This window comes from Camarhynchus parvulus, chromosome 2, assembly GCF_901933205.1.
Source record: "Camarhynchus parvulus chromosome 2, STF_HiC, whole genome shotgun sequence".
Taxonomy (NCBI): domain Eukaryota; kingdom Metazoa; phylum Chordata; class Aves; order Passeriformes; family Thraupidae; genus Camarhynchus; species Camarhynchus parvulus.
The window spans coordinates 100,986,747-101,006,974 of NC_044572.1; the positions used below are offsets into that span (position 1 = coordinate 100,986,747).

Here is a 20,228-nt window from a genome sequence, read left to right on the forward strand (position 1 = left end):
GGGTATTCTGTTCCTTGTAGCTATTTTAATAAATGAGAACCTCTTTCTCCAGAGAAAGTTTGGCCTTGTTCATATTCATAACATCCAGGGCTGTGAAAACACTTCCAACTTTATTTTCTAAATTCCAATCTGAAACATCATGGCATGAATTAATCTTATAACAGCTGCCTCTTCTTCTCTATGATATAGGAATTGCTAGAGGCTAGTTTCCACTTTGCACAAGAATATCTGTAGGCTGGCAGGGCTCCTTCTTCTCGGAGACTTTGTAAGCTCCTCTTAAAACACAATTTGAGGCTAGGATCTCAAGGATGGAGAGATGGTAAGCAGCTACTTTATTGCTGCCTTTTTTATGAGGTACTCTTGCTAATTAGATACCTGTGTATTATTTTTTTGCTGCCTGCCTGCTGAGCTAATATTACTTGCAGCTGATGTTAGACCTTCATGACAGTCATTATTTTGCTGTAAATGTAAATAATCATTAAAACACCCAAATCTGCCCCCCATGTTCTGAACAGCTAGCTCGGAAGCTTTAAAATTCCTAAAAGATAGCAAATAAATGAAATAACATAAGTGGCTTAAAAACCCAACTTCATTATAAGTAGCATAATTTCGGCCCACATTATGGTGGAGGAAGAGCAGGGCAAGTGCTTCTTAAAATAACGTTTTAGAATTGCAAGTCAAGAGAGAAACTGGTCGAGGTGAATTCTTCACCCCTTCCTCTTATGCTCCAAGTCTTAGGAAATAGAGATCTCAGAGCCTCATTTATTTCCCTGGGATTCCCTTGGGAGAGAGAAAGGGCGTGCTACAACCCCAAACATAGTAAATCAGAATGAATTAAAATTTCATCTCCAGGTTCCACACAAGTCTTACATTGCTATTTTCTTAGAATTATTTCATTCAACAGTCTTCAAGAATGAGGTTTTCAAACATGCTGGAATATTTGAATCAGTTATGTTAATCAGGTCAGCCTTTTTAGCCTCTTTATTCACTTTTCCAAGACTAAAAATTTATGGAGCTGTGACTTTCCATCACATAATCCCTGCTTGTCTGACTCTACCAAACTATGCTTATCCAACTGCTCTGCTATTCTATGCTTAATTAAGCTATTTATCAGTTTCTTCAGAACAGCGGTTTGGCTCACAGGACCTTAATCCTAAAAATCCATCTTACTTAAGAAAGATACCAAGAAACTTTCTAAGCTCCAGCCATGCCTGCCGCTTTTACAGTTTTGGGACCTGATCCAACTTCTGCTAAATTCAGCAGACTCAGACGTCAAGCTTGCTTGGACTCATGGTGTATCTTCATCTGTATTTTCATGATTTTGTTGCCTTACAGGCATTCTCACCAGGACAACTCAGGCTAGTAAAAATCTACACTTTTGTATTTCTTGAATTACAGAGGGCAAAGTTCAGTTGTCTAAGCACAAAACATTTCATGGCACTTTATACAGCACCAGGATATACTGCCTAGTTTTCAGCTGCCACTCTGGAATAACACATCTCTCATATTTACTGTGTTGCATTTGTTGGTCTTGTACAGATGTTCCAGGCCACCTGAAATGGCATCACATGTCTATATTTAGGTAACTGAAACCCCAATCTGATCACTTGCCTAGAAATGAGCTCCATAATGGACAAAACAAGCTTAGATTTTCCTCTGAGAAACATCTTTAAAATGTAATTTCCTGTTATTTGACTGATTTATACAATAGAATAATATGCAGTTTCTTTTCTTTACATTTTCATTATTTTGCTAATTTTCTTGCAATAACTCTTGCTTTGGGTTAAGCAAAATAAAGAAGTTACTTTATACCTACATCTTCATATCATCTCTTCCCTGTTTTTCTTCTCATGTGGATTTTTTTAGTACTGCATTCTCAGCTAGGTTTCTGGGAATTCTAGAGGTAATGGACTGTCCAATACCCATTTATTTGCAGTGGAACTGGAGTGACTCCCTTTTTTATTGCTTTGAGAACTCAAGTTAACTCCTTACTGCATGGCAACACTTGTTAAATTGAAAAAAATCCTTATGTAAACACAAAGAAATGTTACTCTGTCTGGGCTGTGCTTCTGTCAGGCAGATTTAAAACTGAGAGGTACAAAAGCCATATTCTTCAACACGTGTGTTGATTCTTAAATAGTCTCTAGATTAACTGTCTATATTTTAAAGGTATTTTTTCCTTTATACTTCACCTGCTCTTGACAATTTATGCAGCTTTTAAAAACTCTCTTTTCCATCACATTGTTATTTTGATACCCTTCCATTAGGAGATCTAATTTAACTTTCCACTGATCAGTTAAGCTTTTAAAATTATGTATCTTAGGATAAATTTGTCTTTGTGGAATATGGTAACAGATAACAAATATAAGCATTTTATTCTCTCTTGCCTCATGTTACCTACAACATGCATAAGCCAGCTTGCAGACTGTGATCTCTAACAAGCCCCTTGAGCATCTGCTTGATTAGCATGCCCAGCCAATGACCCTTTCTTGGACGTGTACTCCCAATTCTCTGCAAATCAAACCTTTTATAAATGTCTCACCTAAAATCTTTAGCTGCTTTTAAAAGCTGTGATCAATACTCTCTTCTCGTTTAGTCAATATTGAGTTAGGTAAAAATAAATACAGAACCCCTCCCATCCCCTCAAGATCTCTCCTGAGGAAAAAACGAATAAATTTTACCAAAATCCATGGCTAACCACACACAGTTATGGCAGAAACATAATTTTTCTTAGGTGATGAAAGATTCATTTAGCATGTTCATGCTGGGCATAGCTTGTAATGAGAAAACATGAAGGTTTTTTTGTTCAGTAAAGAAAAAACATGTTTTCTGTGGGTGACTGGACTGTGATCATGATTCAACTTTTTGTAGCCACTATCATAAAGTGGGCAGGGCACACTTGTAGCCAACTAAATGCACATCACTTGGGTAACATAAAGCATATTAAAATTTTGACAAGCTCCTGCAATACTGGATGCTTGTTGCTATTGTTTTAGCTCCCTCCGAGAACAATAATGACTATAAGCAACAATATAACAGTAGTATCTTGGGAAAAATTAAAACAAAGAGGGTAAATGGATAGAAAAAAATATGCTATGCAGAAAAAATATACATTTTATTATAATCATGTACCCATAGTTAGTGGCATCTAAACCACCGTATTTTTAAGTGTTTGAACATAGCATAAAAGAGTAATTTATTAAAATGCTTTTAAGCTGAAGCATATACTTTATACAATTATCTGGGACAAATTTTCAAAAGTAGACCATTCAAATTGTACCCTCAGACTCTGAGAAATCCAATTATTTTTTCAGGAGAAAAACACATAAAAGAATTAAAAAGTTAACTACCCCATTTGCATACACGTATTTAACAACAAATGACAAATTGAACGACAAACTGTGGGCAGTTTCAGCTTTTCTTATAAGATACTGCCTTTAATTCTAGTAGATCTTAATTTTAACTCGAGTTGTCTTTGTTTTCACAGCCACATAAACAGGAAGTGTTATTGATAAAAACTTCATCCAGCTCTCTCTCTCTGCTAAATACTGAGGACATTTCAAGTAAATTGAGAACTAAATGTCCCAAATTTTATTTTGCTTCTTAGAAAGCCTTCAGTATCACTTGCAATTGTCATTGATTTGTGTATCTAATATCTTCTATGTGTTCTGCCTTGGCTGTTCATCACTTGATTACCTCAGACATAAAGAAGTAGCAGTTTTCTAACTTTCTTCAACCAAAGGATGTCAAAGTTTAAGACAACGTCTAACATGACATTAAAAGAGGGGAGTGACACACTAAACCTGACTACAAGAGAAGATCTATTGTAATAGGCTTGGACTGGAAAAAAAATTCATAAAGCAAGGATAAGCATTAAACTGCTTTGTATTTCTTACTTTTGACTTTGATATTTTTACTCAACTGATTAGCTGTTATTCATAAAATGTATTGCTACATCCTCACAAAGTAACAATTGTGTACATTAAATATTGCTTGCAGGGAAACAAGCAAAACCCTATCTAATTTATCTGCTTTTGCACATGCACCAGCCCATCATGAGAATCACATTTTTCTAGAAGATTTAATTTCCTTTTTCAGTATATAGCACAGTGTACATCCAAAATACACAGCAATACTATCACATCCACTCAAAACCATGTGGCATATCATCTCTTGCTTAACTTTGCCTCTGCCTCCATCTGCATTTCCTGTGGGGTCTCATTCTGCAGCAAGTTACAGAGCTGTTTTCTCTCTGCAGACAGTCTCAGCCCAGCTGGGCCCTATTCACATCACTTACTGTAGGTCACTAAGCTGGGAGCTGTTCTCTCCAGACTTGTTAAAAATGCACTGCAGACAGAACCTCCTGAGGTGGAGATTCAGAAGCACACAAATGTGCTCTATTTCAGAACCCTCTCGCTAGAAGTTCTGTCCTTCTCTCTGTCAAGTCCACGTGGTTCACTGATGAGGAAACCCAGGCAGGTATGTGCCTGGACAAACACCTAGGACAGGTGCTGAAGTTAGTGCAAATATGCACTACATACTCCTTCTACAGGTCCTCCAAATGTTCAGACAATCAGCATGACTTATTCTCCTCTGCTGCGTTCTGTATGATTTCTGAACTCAGCAGTATCATTGAAAGATCTCTCCTTAAACACCACTCTTCATCTTCAGGCTTACAAAACAAGGTGACAGCTGCTTATTTCTCTGCTTATACCTGCTCATGGTTATCTGGCTGACTGTTAAAAACACATACACTCCACATCTTAAATTTAGATTTTAAAGTGAAAATACAGGGAAAGGATCATCTCCTACATACACACTGAGAACCTACCTTTAAGTGTTACAAAAGCAGTGTGTAAATAACATAATTTTACTGAACTTGATGTATTTCCTGCCTCCATGTTTATGTGCAACATCTCTAGTCACAATGTTTTGGAACTCTCATATTTATGGGGTCATAAATCTTGTGAGGGGTCATTCACCAAAGCATGTTATTATCTCCTCAAGTTATTTGATTATTAGTGTGTCTAATTCTTTTTAAGCCAGGAATTTTTAAGTAAAATATAAGGGTTACCTTTTTTCCTTGGAGTCTGTCTAGCATTAGCCAGGATAGCTGTCTCTGTTACTGTGGAACACTTAAGGACCAGTACTGTCAGCTCCTAAAATACCCAGAACCTAATACCAAGGTATTGATGTGGGTACTCTTGTGCTAAGCCGGCAGGAGCAGTTTGGGACCGGTTGGAGCTGAGTAGTGGTTAAAGGTGTTGTTCTCCACTAGCCAAATGCTGATCACAGGATGGAAGGCAGACAAAAGGGCAGTTAAGAAAATGCATTAAACCTGACAGTTTTCTCAAGAAATAAAAAAAGAAACATTTTCCCTCATTTTTATTTTCTTAATTAGGGAAAAGGAATATAAGCCTGATGTAAGCACAAGGCAGGTGGTCATTCTTATCCAGATCTGAAGGGTAGTTAACAAAGTGCACAATTATGCTGCCAACACTCACATGCAATGATATTCCCATATCTATTTTTCATTCTGTTCTCATCTTTCTTAGCTGAATCCCATGGTGCAGACTGTCCTTCAAAGAAACTCTAAAAAAAAGGAAAGAAAGTGACATTAAGAAAAGCATGCAGCAACAGTTACCTTATGGCTAAACAAAATACAAAGGCAAAGAGTACTTGTGGGTAATGGTGTTAAAATGGCATTTAAGTGATTCATTTATTGAGCAAAGTTACGAGTTTCCTGTTTAAATGGTATTTATGCATAGTTCCAGATGTTACTTAAAATTTGACATGAGATTATCTGTGTAATAGCAAGAAGAATTATTTGCAAGTGAAGTGCTATTAAACCTTTCCAAATCTGCTTTCTTGCAACACTGAGAGTCCTTCACTTGAGCTATCCAGATTCCCTCTACAGTTCTCATACACACATGTGAAGCTGAAGGAGCTTCATCATCAGCGCTGGAGCTGCTCCAGTATTTGAGTGAAGAAATTACAGACTGTACTGATATGTTTTATTTTTGTCATATCCCAAGTTTCATTTACTTGCTGGCAGATGACCTCATGGATCAAAACATATACAGGCATTTAAAAAACCATGGATTCAACTAGCACATGTGTCTTTTTTCCCTCTTAAACACAATTTACAACGCCACCACAATGATTATTTTCTCAGAGAATAAAATCAATGTGATTTTGTGAAAGATATATCTCATATTCACCAAACTGCTGTCATTTAGCTAATAAATCTCATGTAAATAAGAAAGTTGAAGGTGCTAAAAGTTTCTTTTTACATTAATAAAACACAGAAGCTGCCAAAAGGGCAGCAAGGAAGTCGTTATGCCCTATGTGTCCTCTGCTTTCTGTGGTGTAAAAGAGCAGTTGCACAATCTCCTAATTTATGCACTGTATCCATAAGTCATATGATGCAGATACATTTTAAAATTTAGTATTGAAATATTAATCTTGTGTTAAAAAATACTTTGTTGCCAAGCAAACTACTGGAATGGTATAATTATTGTGACCAGCCCTAACTCATGTATTCATCTTTTTACTAGAATGACCAGTAGATTAAATCTTTTGTACCACACTAAATAAAGAAAACACTGTGAAGTTTGTATCTCTTGTAAGATCTCAAGACATTCTGAATGGTTTAAAACAGATAATGCCCATAAAACCGTCTACCATCACTGTCTTTTGCTCTCCAATTTAAAAAAAGGTGTTCTTAGAATCCTAATGATTTCCAATGACAAAGAGCATAAAAGTCAAACCAAACCCTTGATCTCTTGCTGAAATCAATAGAACACAAGGGCATTCAGTGTCTAAAATGGCTATTCTTTTCACAAGTTTCCTAGAGTGCTGGTTTCCAATTTATGATCTAGAAATTCCTGGGAATACATGGACTACTTCTAGAATGTTTATAAATAATAACTCAAGAAAACCGTAAGCCTTGTCAGTGGCTTCAACTTGTTTTTCCTTCATCTTTTCACACTTCCTTTGAAAATTTTTAACAGTTTGGAAACTGAAATTATTAAAACCCACTAATACAAATAAATTACTCCTTACTCATAACATACTATCATTGGCTACAGCTCTGAGAAACACTGATTGCTACCAGGACAGAGCATCTGTCTGTATCTTCTGTGAATCTTAAGATGATTTACAGCTTTGGGGCTCTTCTCCAAAAGGCGTCAATTGTTATCTGATTATAGATTTGCCAATGGCATCTAAAGCAAGCAGGTCCTCCCACTCTAGAGCACTCTCAACTCAGGCTGGATGGAAATTACTTTTCTAGCAATTTGACCAAACTGCATAAGGAATGACTCTCTGTGGGCAAAGATCTATGTCTCAATTTCTAGCAAAGTTCAGACTCTCAGACAAAGCTGGGTGATGAACATGGTTAAAGGCAAAGCAGAAATGGAAATGGTCAGCAGCAAAGCTCCAAAGACACAACAAACGAACAATTCATCTGACCTAAAATTTGAAAATTCTAGTTTTTTTTACAGTCCTTCTCCTAGAGACTAATGCACAGAATTGATCCCTAAGACACTACCCAGCAAGTGGTTTTGAGTTTAATTCAGTAAGCATCACATGTGCTGTTACAAAGAGAGTCCTGCTGACACAGCTTCTGAGCCTACACCTTGAAATGCGGAAGACTCAAATATTCTCCAAGAGACATCTTGCTTCTCTCTGTCCCACTCATGAACTCTTACAAAATTGCTTTAAACCAACTGGATAAAGTAAATCTCTGGAGACAACAGGGAAAGATTTAGATGGTGCTGAATTCAGGGAAGAAATACAACGGGCAATGTACTGCTTTTGGAAACTCGACTGCGTCTCAGATGCAATGTACGACTTCTACTTCTCCCAAGTGTTTGGAACTTCTGAAAACAATGATAACTTTAATGAGCCTTAGAGATAAATCATCTTCTAAAAATTTATACAACAAAGATAATTCTGTTCCTTAGAACATATGTATATCAAACCTCACACAACGGCAAAGACCAGGAAACAGATTTACATTTCCAGCTACTGTTTACTGACTTCATTTTCTTTATTAAAAATGTATTACAGAAAAGGAACTTCAGATATTTATTTTTGAGTTTTTATCAATAAATTAGTGAATGAAATAAAACATATCACATGGGGAAAATAAGACATAATTTATGTATATCCATTTTTCTTTTTAATTCATTTTGGGATACACACTGGTATTACAGTGAGAAGAGTACAGCAAAGATAATTGAAGGAAGGGGTATTACCCCTTATGCAAAAGCATAAAAACCCCACTTATTGTAAAAGACAGCTGGAGTGTCATTTCCTAAATTCCCTGTGTGCTGCCATTACACAAACTGCAACAGAATGATAATCCACAATGTATTGTAAGGAGAAATCTCATTTGTCCCACAAGTAAAGAACAGAGCAGATATTTCATAACAGATGATCTGTCAAGATCTTTCCTTACTTGTGAGAAATACACGTTTCATTACAGAAATTTTTTAAATCTCTTTTCTGACATATCACTCTCCAGGGATGCTGCTGCACAGCAGCCCACACATTATCTTCGTGGCTATTCATTCTAATTCATCCTTATAAGTTTCTTAAAACTGTGGACTGTTAGGAAGAAATAAGGCCCCCAAACAGCTTCACTCCACCAGATGCTTGGCAAGGGCAATGGAGAACTGAAAATGAATATAGGACATTTCTCAAATAATTTAAAATAAGTATTTCTTCAGCTTGAAATCACACAGAAGCCTGGCTACCCAGCCTCCGTGATCTTCTTGAAAAATGAAATGCTCTTCAAGCCAGATGTTGTTACAGCAGACATTTCAGTATGCATGTCAGCTGCCATTCTGTTAGTAGAAAATATTACAATTAGGATAAAAACACTTTCTGAAGAAAAATTAATTACAGAGAACTGCTTTATATGCAACATGAAAACTGGTCAGTGATGCAGGAGCAGGATCATCTTAGGATGAATGTGATAGTTTCCCGTGCTTTCACTCAATACTGTAGTGGTTACCATTAAAAATTAAATATTTGCCAAGGGCTAATTCACTGTGACCCTCAGACTAGAAAATAACTGCAATATCTCAAATGAGAAGGGGAGATAATCATTGCAAATACAGATTTTTTAGATTATTCCCTTTCCTAATTTAAAATTCATAAGGCAAAAAAAATTGGAAAGGACCTATATAAAAGTACAGTTTGAAGAGGCTGGAATGTGGAGAACAGGGTGAGATCTTCAGAATAAAATCTGTATCTCTGTTGACTGTCATCTTTGCTAATGCACTTTCTATCCCAGATTTCATGTTTCCAGTAAGGATACTTAAAAAAAAAACCCCTATTTCTAAGTGCTTTAAGGTCTGCAAATGTAAAGTGTGGAATTACTATTTTTATTATTAGTCAAAAAACCAAGCAGCAACTTTTCCATAAAACACTTTGTAGTTGCTAGGTGACAACAGTGTAGTCTCTTACGATGTTATTTACAAAATGAAAACTCTTATGTAAAGAAATGAGAAGTTAAGGATATCATAAATCTCTCTCTGCCTACTTGATAAGCAAGAATATTATTTTTAGGTACAAAGACATGCTACTGCACTGTGTAACAGTCTCAAGTTTGACCTGTGAATTAGTTTTTTAAATGTATCGGTCTTTATGGTATCTGATTTTCTCTAGTGACTCTTGAGTTTCTTCACTGGTAACTCTCATTTCCCATTGCCATTTCTAAATAACCAGATTATGATGTATTACAACATTGGTAATCTGATGTATCCAGTTATAAATACCTCTGGATTTGTTTTTAAGTTACATGCAGAGAATTATGCACACTGTCTACTTTAAGCCAGACCAGACAACTAAAGTGATCCTAATGGAGGTCCTTGTCTAAACTCAATTAGCTAGAGAAGAAACTTATATTTCTACAACAGCCCTTTGAGTTGCACCTAAATTAGATGCCTAAAATGCCCTAAATTTGATAGTGAAGATTCATTACTAGTTTAACACTAATGCTGGGTCCATTTCATATGTGGAGATTACAGATGGGAAAAATGCATCCATTAAAGTCTGAGTAAAGATCTTAGGGTCACATTAGACTCTTTGTATTTACAAACCCTACTAAATTCACATTTAAGCAAGTCCATAAATGTTTGGAGGACAGGGATCTTCAGGCTCATTTAATGAACACTGCAAGATTTGTGAGTGCAGTAAATCTGTCAGTTCATTGGATTTTCAGTATTCAGAATCTGCTAAATATCTGGAATATTAGGATGTTCTTGTGACAACAACATTAACTGTTTTGGTTTGTTGATAAATCAGTATTTAGACTATTAAGGAATTAAAAAGGATCCCTGAAAGATATGTTAAAAGAAATCTGCTAGTCACTTTGAGGGAAGCTTTCATCATTGAAAATGCATCACCTGTAGGTAATAGATCTCCCCAAGTGTTTGCGAGCAGTGGCAAATTATTTCAGTGATGGCAACCCCCAGTCTGCAAGCAGCTCTTCCTACTTCAGTCATTGCTTTGGTCACTGAGAGCATCTGTGGATGACAGCCTGCCACTAGAGAATATATTCACCATCAGCTTTTCCTTCTCTGTCAGCTTCAATCACTGAGAATTATGTCCAGTTTTCAAATAATGGAATTTAAAAAAACATTTTACTGTGCCTGTCCTTGAAAAGTGTCTGTTGCAAGAGCCAATGTGAAAATCTATGTCATCAATGTAAACTGCCTTCAGAAGCTATAAAGCACTTACTGGTGTGTTACTGTAGCCTAAGTCTGAACACAGAAGAAAAAAAAAAACAAAGCCCAATAAAGACTGTAGCAAATAGAATATATTCAGGTTATTGTTAAAACTCCCTTACTGTGTTCAGATTTTTCTGGTATAATTAGGCTGGTAGTTTACATAAGGTTTTCTATGTGTGAGATGTAAGATGCAGATCAGTTTTAAAGCAGATACAGAGTTAATAGTCTGACATACAGCACCTCTCTGATATTGTTCCCAATGCTCCTTTATGTGGTTGTTCCACCTTGAACTGATGTACAAAAACCCAGCAACACCCACTCAAGGGTTTGCATAGCCAGAGGTTGGAAACACTCTTTTCTTTCTCGGCTGAATTAAGGTTAGTCTGCATTACACATGAGAAGAAGAGTAGGAAAGCTAAAGTCCTTCTGGTCTTTTGAGACACTAAACATTATACTCACTGCCTACCTTAAATGTTGAAATGGAAGGGCAGCTGTTACCTCCTCCACTGACCTACTGCAGCATGCCTTAACACTTGGATTTCAAAACAAGGACTAAAACCACACAGGAAAGACAAAATCTGGTACTAACTCTGCGATTACATTGATGTGCTCACTTTTCAGAGGCAGTGCTTTCAGTCAGTGCATTTCCTAATATGTCTGTATTTTTAAAGGCACAGGCTTTGCTACTCCCTGGACAACTGGGCAGTCTAGTCAAGCTATAGCAGCACAAAGAAAACATACTAAAATGTTCAAACTGCTTCAGTATTGTACTATGAATGACATAGATACTTGCACCAAATATCATAAGTTAGCTCTAGTTGACAACAGCATTGGGAAATATACATGAAATTTAGTTAATACTATAGACAAGAGAGTAGCTCACCAGCTCACTAGAACAGAGAAGGTAACTTAAGTGAAAGTGAGAAGTAACTTAAGTGAAAGTGACTTGTCAGTCACTGTGAAAATTGTGACGGCGTTGCACACCTACAGGAATAGCAAGTTGTGAGTACCAGCCATGCTGAAGGCTGGGCTTTAGGTGCTAAGAGCATTTGAAGAAGATAATCAAGAATAAGTTAGTTTTTTTTTTTTTTTTTCCTACCTAGTCCTATATTTGACAGTGTCTAGAGTTGCTTGGGCAAAGAACACAGGGGATGAGGTGACCTGAGAGACTGCAGGAGAACACGTGGCATGGCTGGAGCCACCACACAGACCCACCTGAATTCTCCCCTGGAATGTGTTCTCACATTCTGTGGAATGGAAGCTGCGTGATTTGTAAAACTGCACATATTGGTGATTGAAATATTTTGGTAGCATAGTACATTTAGTCCCGAATAACCAATTGTCATTTCGTCTTAAATCATGACAAGGCTGCAAAAACAGAGTGTCACAGAGTACTTCTGTAATAACTAATGGAGAATTACTTTCCATATATTTTTAACCCAATCCATTTATGAGATCTGTTGGTGTAACTTATTTTCTTGCTATCTAACACTGAAGATAATACCCGAAACTCAACTGTAATATTCAACAGCAGGAATAGAAATCTTTATAGATTCTGCAGAGCAGTCTGAAGATTTGACAGATTACCTAGTTTTGATAGGTTTTCAGAACCATTTCCATTTTACCTACTTAAGTTTTAAAAACTCCATTACTTTTATTCCTTTAAAATTCTTTAAGACTACTGTATAAGGAAAGATTTTAGAAATACAGTGAATTAGTAAGAGGACTGCAATAAAGCATACAATTAGAATTCTAATTTAGAAACTTATTCCCTGGCATACTAGACAGCAATAACTTAACCTCATTAATCTTGCTGATTTATCTCCAGCAGAAAAATATAGTATGCTGATAGGATTTCATGATCCTTTTTAATAGAAAGGACCCTCTGGGTACAATATGTACACTTGTACTGTAACTAAAGTGCAGGATATATTATTTTTACTTGTGTGTAAAGGAAAATAAAGTTGGTCTCAAGCAGTGCTTATTTCCTCTTATGAAAATGAATTTCTTACTTTTGGAGGATTTAATGAATACTTTTCATGTACAGCATGTGGGGTTTTCTTATCTTCCCATTCCTCCCCACCTTATTTTTTCTTCACACAGTACGTAATTAGGAGTGTGAACTTGAGCAAGACTCATTACTGTAATGTCCGTAAACATAAAGTAAATGAACACAGGTTACTCTCGCTACCAGCTAGTTCTGTGCTTTGATAAGAAATCAGAGAAAGACTCTGAACACCACAAAGGCACAATCTATCCTCTTTTGAACAAAACTATCTGCCTCATTATTCATGAACTGTGCCATCTCCTTGCTTCCTCCCTATGCTGTTCCAAAGGATGTAATTACACATTTGTTGTACACACATGAGTAAAAAATGGTGCAGAGTAATCTATTTCTTCATGAGAAATCCCACCCACCAGGACACAGGTATTTCTTCACTACAAGGATGGTGAGGCACCGGAACAGAGAAGTTGTGGATGCCCCATCCCTTGAAGAGTTCATGGCCAGGTTTGATGAGGGTCTGAGCAACGAGGGAGAGATGTCTCTGTCCATGGCAGGAGGGGAGGAATGAGATGATCTTTTATGTTCCTTCCAACATAAACCATTCTGGGAGTCTATGATTTAAACAAAAGGGGCAGGGCTCCAGGTCACCTAGAGTCCACTGAATGTGCAGGTAAGGTAAATCCCAAATTGACTGCTTTACACTGTCTTTGGAAGGGTAACATGTAAATACCTCAAAGGACTTGGAAAGAAAGAAAATACTGTGGTTACTATGACACGGTTTGAATGAGGCCAAAACAAAGAGGTGTCTTAAAATGTTGTTTGAAAGCAGAGGCATTAAATTTGAGCTAATGTAGGTCTCCAAGGTACCATTATAACCAGATTTTTCACCTCTTGTTTTTAATTTCCAATTTATTCAGGAAATTATTTTTCAAGTCCCTTTCTGCCAAGCAAAACATTCCTTCCACAATGCTACTCAGAACTCAGGGGTACATCACTTCTACATTTTTTTAATGTACTCAGAATGTTAGCAGGCAGATGGTTTCTAAAAACTGGTTTTATGTACCTGAGAGCTTTGAGAAAATTATTTGGAATCTTTTTGAGCACTTTAAATTTTAATTCAAAAAGCTAATAAAAGATGTAAATATTTTTTCTGAGTCTAGCCCATTTTTCCTCCTAAAGATTAGCACTTTGATATTTGATTTACTTTACAAATAATGAAACTTGCCCCAGGGAATGGTTTCAAAGAGCTAATGAAATATTATTAAAGTAGAGCATAAAGATACAATGTGCTGTGAAAAAACAAGGCAAGGACTGCAGATTTTTTCTTCCTACAGTAAAGAGAAGGGTTTGCAATTGGTTTAAAATATAACAAAAAAGATAAAACAAATGGAAGAAACAAAAAAAGAAATTAAAATGAAAAATTCAGAGTGAGACAGAGAGAAAGAGAGGAGAAGAAAATACAAAAAAAAATCCAGGCACCGGAAGAAAAAGTCTACATTTGACTGAAGTGGTGAACTAAGTTTTGTGTTTCAGTCATTAAAATTTTCTGTTCACTTGTGTTTTACATAGTGATTGATGAGAGCTATTTCATTTATTGCTTAGATATGCTATGTAATGAACAAAACAAGGCTTAAGGATTCCAAGAAACTTTTCTGAAGTGGGAAATACTTTCCATGGGAAAATACTTTTCCATGACTTGACTGACGCTGTAAGCCTGTGACATTGTTCTTCAAGTAGTTGTATTATTTGAAAAGAGACTTTTTAATACCTGTGCCCTTCTGCTTACTGAAGATTATTTCCTATGAAAGGTGATCAACATTAAACTTGCGGACACATGCACTGATAGGAAAGGTGACTTCTGACACGTTTCTAGGTAATCCAGTAATATTTTTGCCTGATTTTATCAGCATAGATCATTGTAATTGAGACAGTGCTCTGAGCTCAGAATTCACAAGAATTGCCTGACTTTAAATTATCAGCTAACTCAGGCAGAGAAAACCTGATAAGATCTTCAAATCCCCTGTAAAAACAAGCTGTTTGTGATTTAGAACCACACAATTTGGAAAAACCTTCAATGTAATAAAATTCCCTGAAGGAATAGAAAACGGCACGTGGAAAAGGAAACAAAAGCAAGCTAATGTTGAATTTGAAAAGTGAATAAACCCCTCCCCTATCTTCATCCAAGTTGTAATGTACACACAGCTGATCTAACCTTTCAGAAGTGATAAAGCACCCCTCACATTTGGCTCACTAAGTGGGCCTCAAGGGTTTCCCTGAGTGTATCTTGGCTGCTCTAGTTAATATAGTTTGAATAGAAGATAAGAGAGAAACAAAGCTCACATAAGAAGATTTTAATTCTGCTACAAGGCAACACTGACATCACATTTAACTACAAGATAAAAGCCAGAAAACACTGGTGTGCACAGATGGAACACAAATATTTTGCACTGGTTTTTTCCCCATAGATAAGATAGAACTTTTCAAGGGAAGTAAGAGCAGTAGGGTATGCTAAAACAGATAAAGGTCTACTTGCAGTGCCCTTTCAAAAAAAGGATAGCACTCCATTGTGCTGGCTCATTACATTTTTTGATCTTCACAGGAAACTCTGGTGCCTCAATGTCTGCTTTGCTTGTTTGCAAATACACTGTTTGCTAGCACATATAAAGTCAATCAGTTCCTCCTCTGGGCTTGACTTTTAGGCACACAGTTTCCTTGTTCTAAAGAAAAAGATGTCCTATCTAAAAGCTACATGTCTATTTACCACTTTTGCTGGCTGGCATCCAGTCCCTGAGCTGATCATTTGGTACACTTTCTGCTTTGGGGAGAGCAGTAATGGGTCACAGTAGAGCCACTGAGAACTTCCACAGCAACGGGAGCTCCTGCTACTTCACTGCTCAAAAATCCTGGCTCTGGGTTTTAAAGTTATGTTCCCTTTTCCCAGACATCCCTCTGCAGGCTCTCACTCTGTAATTGCTTCCTGTCAATCATCTCCCCTTTGGACAACTGCACATTTACTGGAAAGGTGGATAAAACCTTCAAAAAAATGGTGTTGGTCCTAGATGATTTCCCGTCTGAGAAACCACTCAAAGAATAATACAGAGTGTTTAAGAGCACATAAAGATAATTAGAATAGAAACAGTAGAGGTAGTAATGTGATTGACAATGATGACAAGTGTTGCTGTCAATTGTTAACCTAATTATTTTTAGTTTGCTCACTTTACGCTAACAGACAGCAGACCTTCAATACAGCCCCAAGACTACTCATTAGAACAAACAGTGTCTGCTTAGGCACACTAATGAAGAGCTGCAGCTCACCAACCTGAACTGCCTTATTTTGATGCTTGAAATGTATAGACAGCACTTCCTCATTCTAAGAGAGGGAACCCTGAAGAATTTCATCAACCAGGCTTAAAACTAGACAGTTCATTCAAATATATAATGCATGGAATCGAGGCTATATGACCCAGGCTCAGCTAATGGATAATGTGTAGTGGAAGTACTCTGTGGAAGTTAACAACGAGGGAGGGACAAAAGGGCTTGCTGTCCCTAAATGCTCTTATTTGAAGACCAGTTCTGCATCATTCATCTAACATCTGATATGCAATACTAGTATTTTCTCAGTAGAAAAATAAAATGCATATGTGACAATTCCACTATAGCACGTATTTACAGGAGCTTATTGATGGACATTTTGATTGTCCAGTTCTCTTTTTATGTAACCACCTATTATATAGAGAGAAATTTTCAAAGAGCTTTGAAAAGTCTTCTGAACTTGTACAATACAATGGGGATCTCTGAATGTCCCAGTGCAAATATCTCTTCCTTCTTACTTATCACTGACACAGCTACATTCAGAGAATACACTCTGCAACTGAAATAAGTACTGAACTTACTAACAGAAAAAAAATCTATCTATCCCCAGTAATAATGATGGAGATGGGAATTTGCGTGTCATGAGTTACTCACTGGGCAGATGTGCAACAAGAATGTCTCTTCTCCTCTAGCTGGGTGGTGTTTTAAAATTACTATGTACAAGTAAGATAGTTTAGTAATTAAAAACCCAAACGTAATACTCACAGCAAAGACTCCAGAAAAAAAAAAAAAAAAAAAGAAAAAAAAAAGGGAAGAAAAGTAACATTTTTTGACAGAACAGTCTTTTTTCTAAAGGAAAATGTGGTGAGGACATGAAGAGAGCTACCTGAGAAGTTACCAAGCCTATGTTAACACAAACCACAAACGGATTATGAGACACGAAACTTAACAAAGAAATAAAGGGTTAGTCACAAAGAGAAAATAAGTGCAAAATATTGTTTATATTCAGAGCCTTAAGAACAGAAAAGGAGCAATCATAGTTCTGCACTTAGATCATACCTATGACATTATCCTGTGGATTTTTTCCCGGTGTGCAGGACCCTTCTGAACATGTCACCTAGCTACTCTTTTGTTCAGATTCTGATTTTGCTGAGTATCAAAACAATTCTTCAGTAATGAAGATTGAGGTTTAATGACTTGATGTGTAATTTTGGCTTCTGCAATCTGCTTCTTGATTTTATCTTTTGCATGAACTGAACAAAACACAGCAATTTATCAGCTATCTGTGGACATTTAAAGATTTATATACATTGCAGCTCTAAATTTTTATTCTACATTTCCTTTCATTAGAACACTGCACTCAAGCTAGATTCATTGAGGCAAGCCAACATTCTAACAGCTCTGTTGAATAGCAGCAGATGCCTTTATTTTCTGCATCCCTCTATAAAACAAAACTTTAAAAAATTTGAGTCTCTATATAAATATTTCCCTTAGAAGACAATACAAAGATTCCAGGCATCTGTTTCTCATTAAGGCAATTACTAGTTGTTTGAAATAGCAACCCAGTAAAGTCCATATTTATTAGATTTATTAATAAACTCTATGAGCCAAATTCTGCAAATGGACCATGACAAAGTGATGAAGAGTGAGCTAAACAGACAAGAGTGACCTGGCACTGAAATGTTCCAATCCTGACATCAGGTGGAATAATCAATATCCAATCTAAACCTCCCCTGGCACCAACTTGATGCTGTTCACTTTTGTCCTGTTGCTTGCTACGTGGGAGAAGAGATCCACCCCCACCTGGTTACAACCTCACTCCAGGTAGCTGAAGAGTGAGGTAAGGTCTTACATGTCCCACTCTGGCTCCCTACCTTGCTCTATGTCAACCTGAATCTTAGTTCCATAAGAATACATTTAAAAGTGTATCTGAGACAATACCTCAAAAGAGTATGGTTTGGGGTTTTTTTTGTATTAGGTACTTGAATTTGGAAGCTATCATTCTCTATTACTTCAATGTAGTAATAATAGCTGGCAACTAAACTTGTCATATCATCTAAAATACAAACACTCAATATGATACCAGATCAAACCTGAATTCTGGCGTAAATCAAGATAATTTTTCTGTTTTTCATTGAACATGCTGAAACTTTTCCAGGTGTGGGCAGAAACTGTATGGTGAATGACATACTTCACTGCTTTAAGCACATGAATTTCAGCTTAAATGTGGTGTGCATTAGTGACAATCAATATAGTACTTTCTATAGAGTACTTTTTTCCCTTTTTCTTCATGAAAACAGAGAGGAAACCAATCTTTTTAGGATTTTTTTTTCCAGTATTATTGCACTATTAAGCTTGAGCACTCCAAAACACTGCTGGCTCCACACTAAAACAGTCATATGGGTAGCACTATCCAAATATTTCATGACACCAAAAAAAGAATCATCTTACTATTACACTTCTAGATTTGTCAGTCAGGTTTCCAGGGACTCTGGTAGGAAGTGAGCTTCAGGTATGTTCAGGTTTGTAGAGGTATGTGCTTCATACTGATGAAGCACAAGTAGACCTCTGTGTCAGTGTGCAGTTAGACCAAAATTTAGTTACTTCATTAGTTTCCTGGCCCTTGGAAAAGGACTATTTTAAAAAGATGCAACATGATCCCCTACAAGATATTAAGGCAATTCCCCTGTAGCTAAAAGAAAACATACTCCTAGTTATGTCAAAATGAAAGACATGCTTCCCAACTAGACTGTCCTTCTACCTAAGCGATGTTCATGTATCAATTAATGGCAGGAATAAAGTGTTTATAAAAATGCCACCAAAAGTAAGAAACACACAGTCTCAACAGCAAGAAATAAAAAGCAATCCACAAAACAGTTAAACTTCGAAGAAGCCATAAATCCTGCACATAGCACAGCTTTTCCAGCTTTCTTTGTGTGCCAAAGATACATGTGCTTAGTAAATACCAGTAAAATAAACACAAATGCTATGGAAAAAACTGACAAATGGAGGGAAAATATGTCAATCTCAAACTAGATCTACAATTAAACATATAAAAAGCATGAGCAATTTGTGTGATTTTCCTTGTATTCAAACAGTTTTGTATGTTCCAGCTACTGTCGCTTCTATAGACTTGATTCACAATGTAACCATCAAGACTCAAAATTCAAGCTGCTGATGTTGTAAAAGAAAAGACAATTAAAAAGTCAGTGGCAAAACTGAAATGTGTAGAAAACTACTAGGAAAGCGGCAAGACACCAAATTTTCTTATATTTAAATGTGTTTCCCAGTGCAAAACCAAAGCAAATGCTTTGGTGTGGTTTGGAAGCTCAACCTGTTTAACTTCAAAATTCAGATAATGGTGCCCCTTTTGCTCTCCAAAACATGAGAAGTGGTTTACTGCCCACACTAGGAGTTTCACTACCTCAACACACTCTAATCAATACAACTCTCTTGAAAGGGTCTAATTAATGGAAATGAGACTCTTTGCAGAATAAAGAACTGCTCAGAATAAAGGCTCAAGGATTAGGCTTTAGTACAGCAACTACATGCATTTATATGAAAGTATTTTACAACTGAATATATTTTATTTTTCCTCTTTCCCTTTACAGCATCTTCAAGCTGCAGCCCAGTCCACAGCAGTCCTGCAGTCCACCAGTAAGGCAGTGGACCAGGAGAACTGCTAGTAAAAGAAAAAAACTAGAAAACACTGAGGATGCTATCTGATTTAAGAAGCAGTTTGTGTTCTTTATAAACTGATGTTAGTTCTACAAAATTGACTACCAGTACGGCAAAAAAAAATAAATTACTATTTCACATCATACTGTTTGCTGTGTATATACAAGAGCATTGATTTATTTTTTTCCTTTTGATGTGAGTTAACAGCCATACTGGGTCAAACCAGAGGTCCATACAACCAATTAGTTTTTCTACAACAGAACTAGTAGCAGATGTTTACAAAAAAGTATGAAGAATAGAGCAAACAGAGAGTGTATCTTTCCCCAGCATATCCTTTCAGCTTCTAGCAATCAATGGCTTTCCCGAGCAATCTCTTCCTCAGCCAGAGACTGCACACAGCCATTGTGTTTAATAATGAATTTTTCTAGCCCATTTTTTAACCCATTTATAATTTTGGCTTCACAGCATCTTGAGGCAATGAGCTCCACGGT

The 20,228-nt window shown here is 36.6% G+C and overlaps 1 protein-coding gene across 1 annotated transcript in view; it reads right to left on the bottom strand.

Moving 5' to 3' along the window:
- PTPRM (protein tyrosine phosphatase receptor type M) overlaps positions 1-20,228 on the bottom strand; it is a 442,005-nt gene that overhangs the window by 55,757 nt on the left and 366,020 nt on the right. Inside the window, 1 exon segment of the mRNA XM_030966307.1 lies at positions 5,505-5,592. Within this exon segment, the coding sequence (XP_030822167.1) occupies positions 5,505-5,592 (88 nt within the window).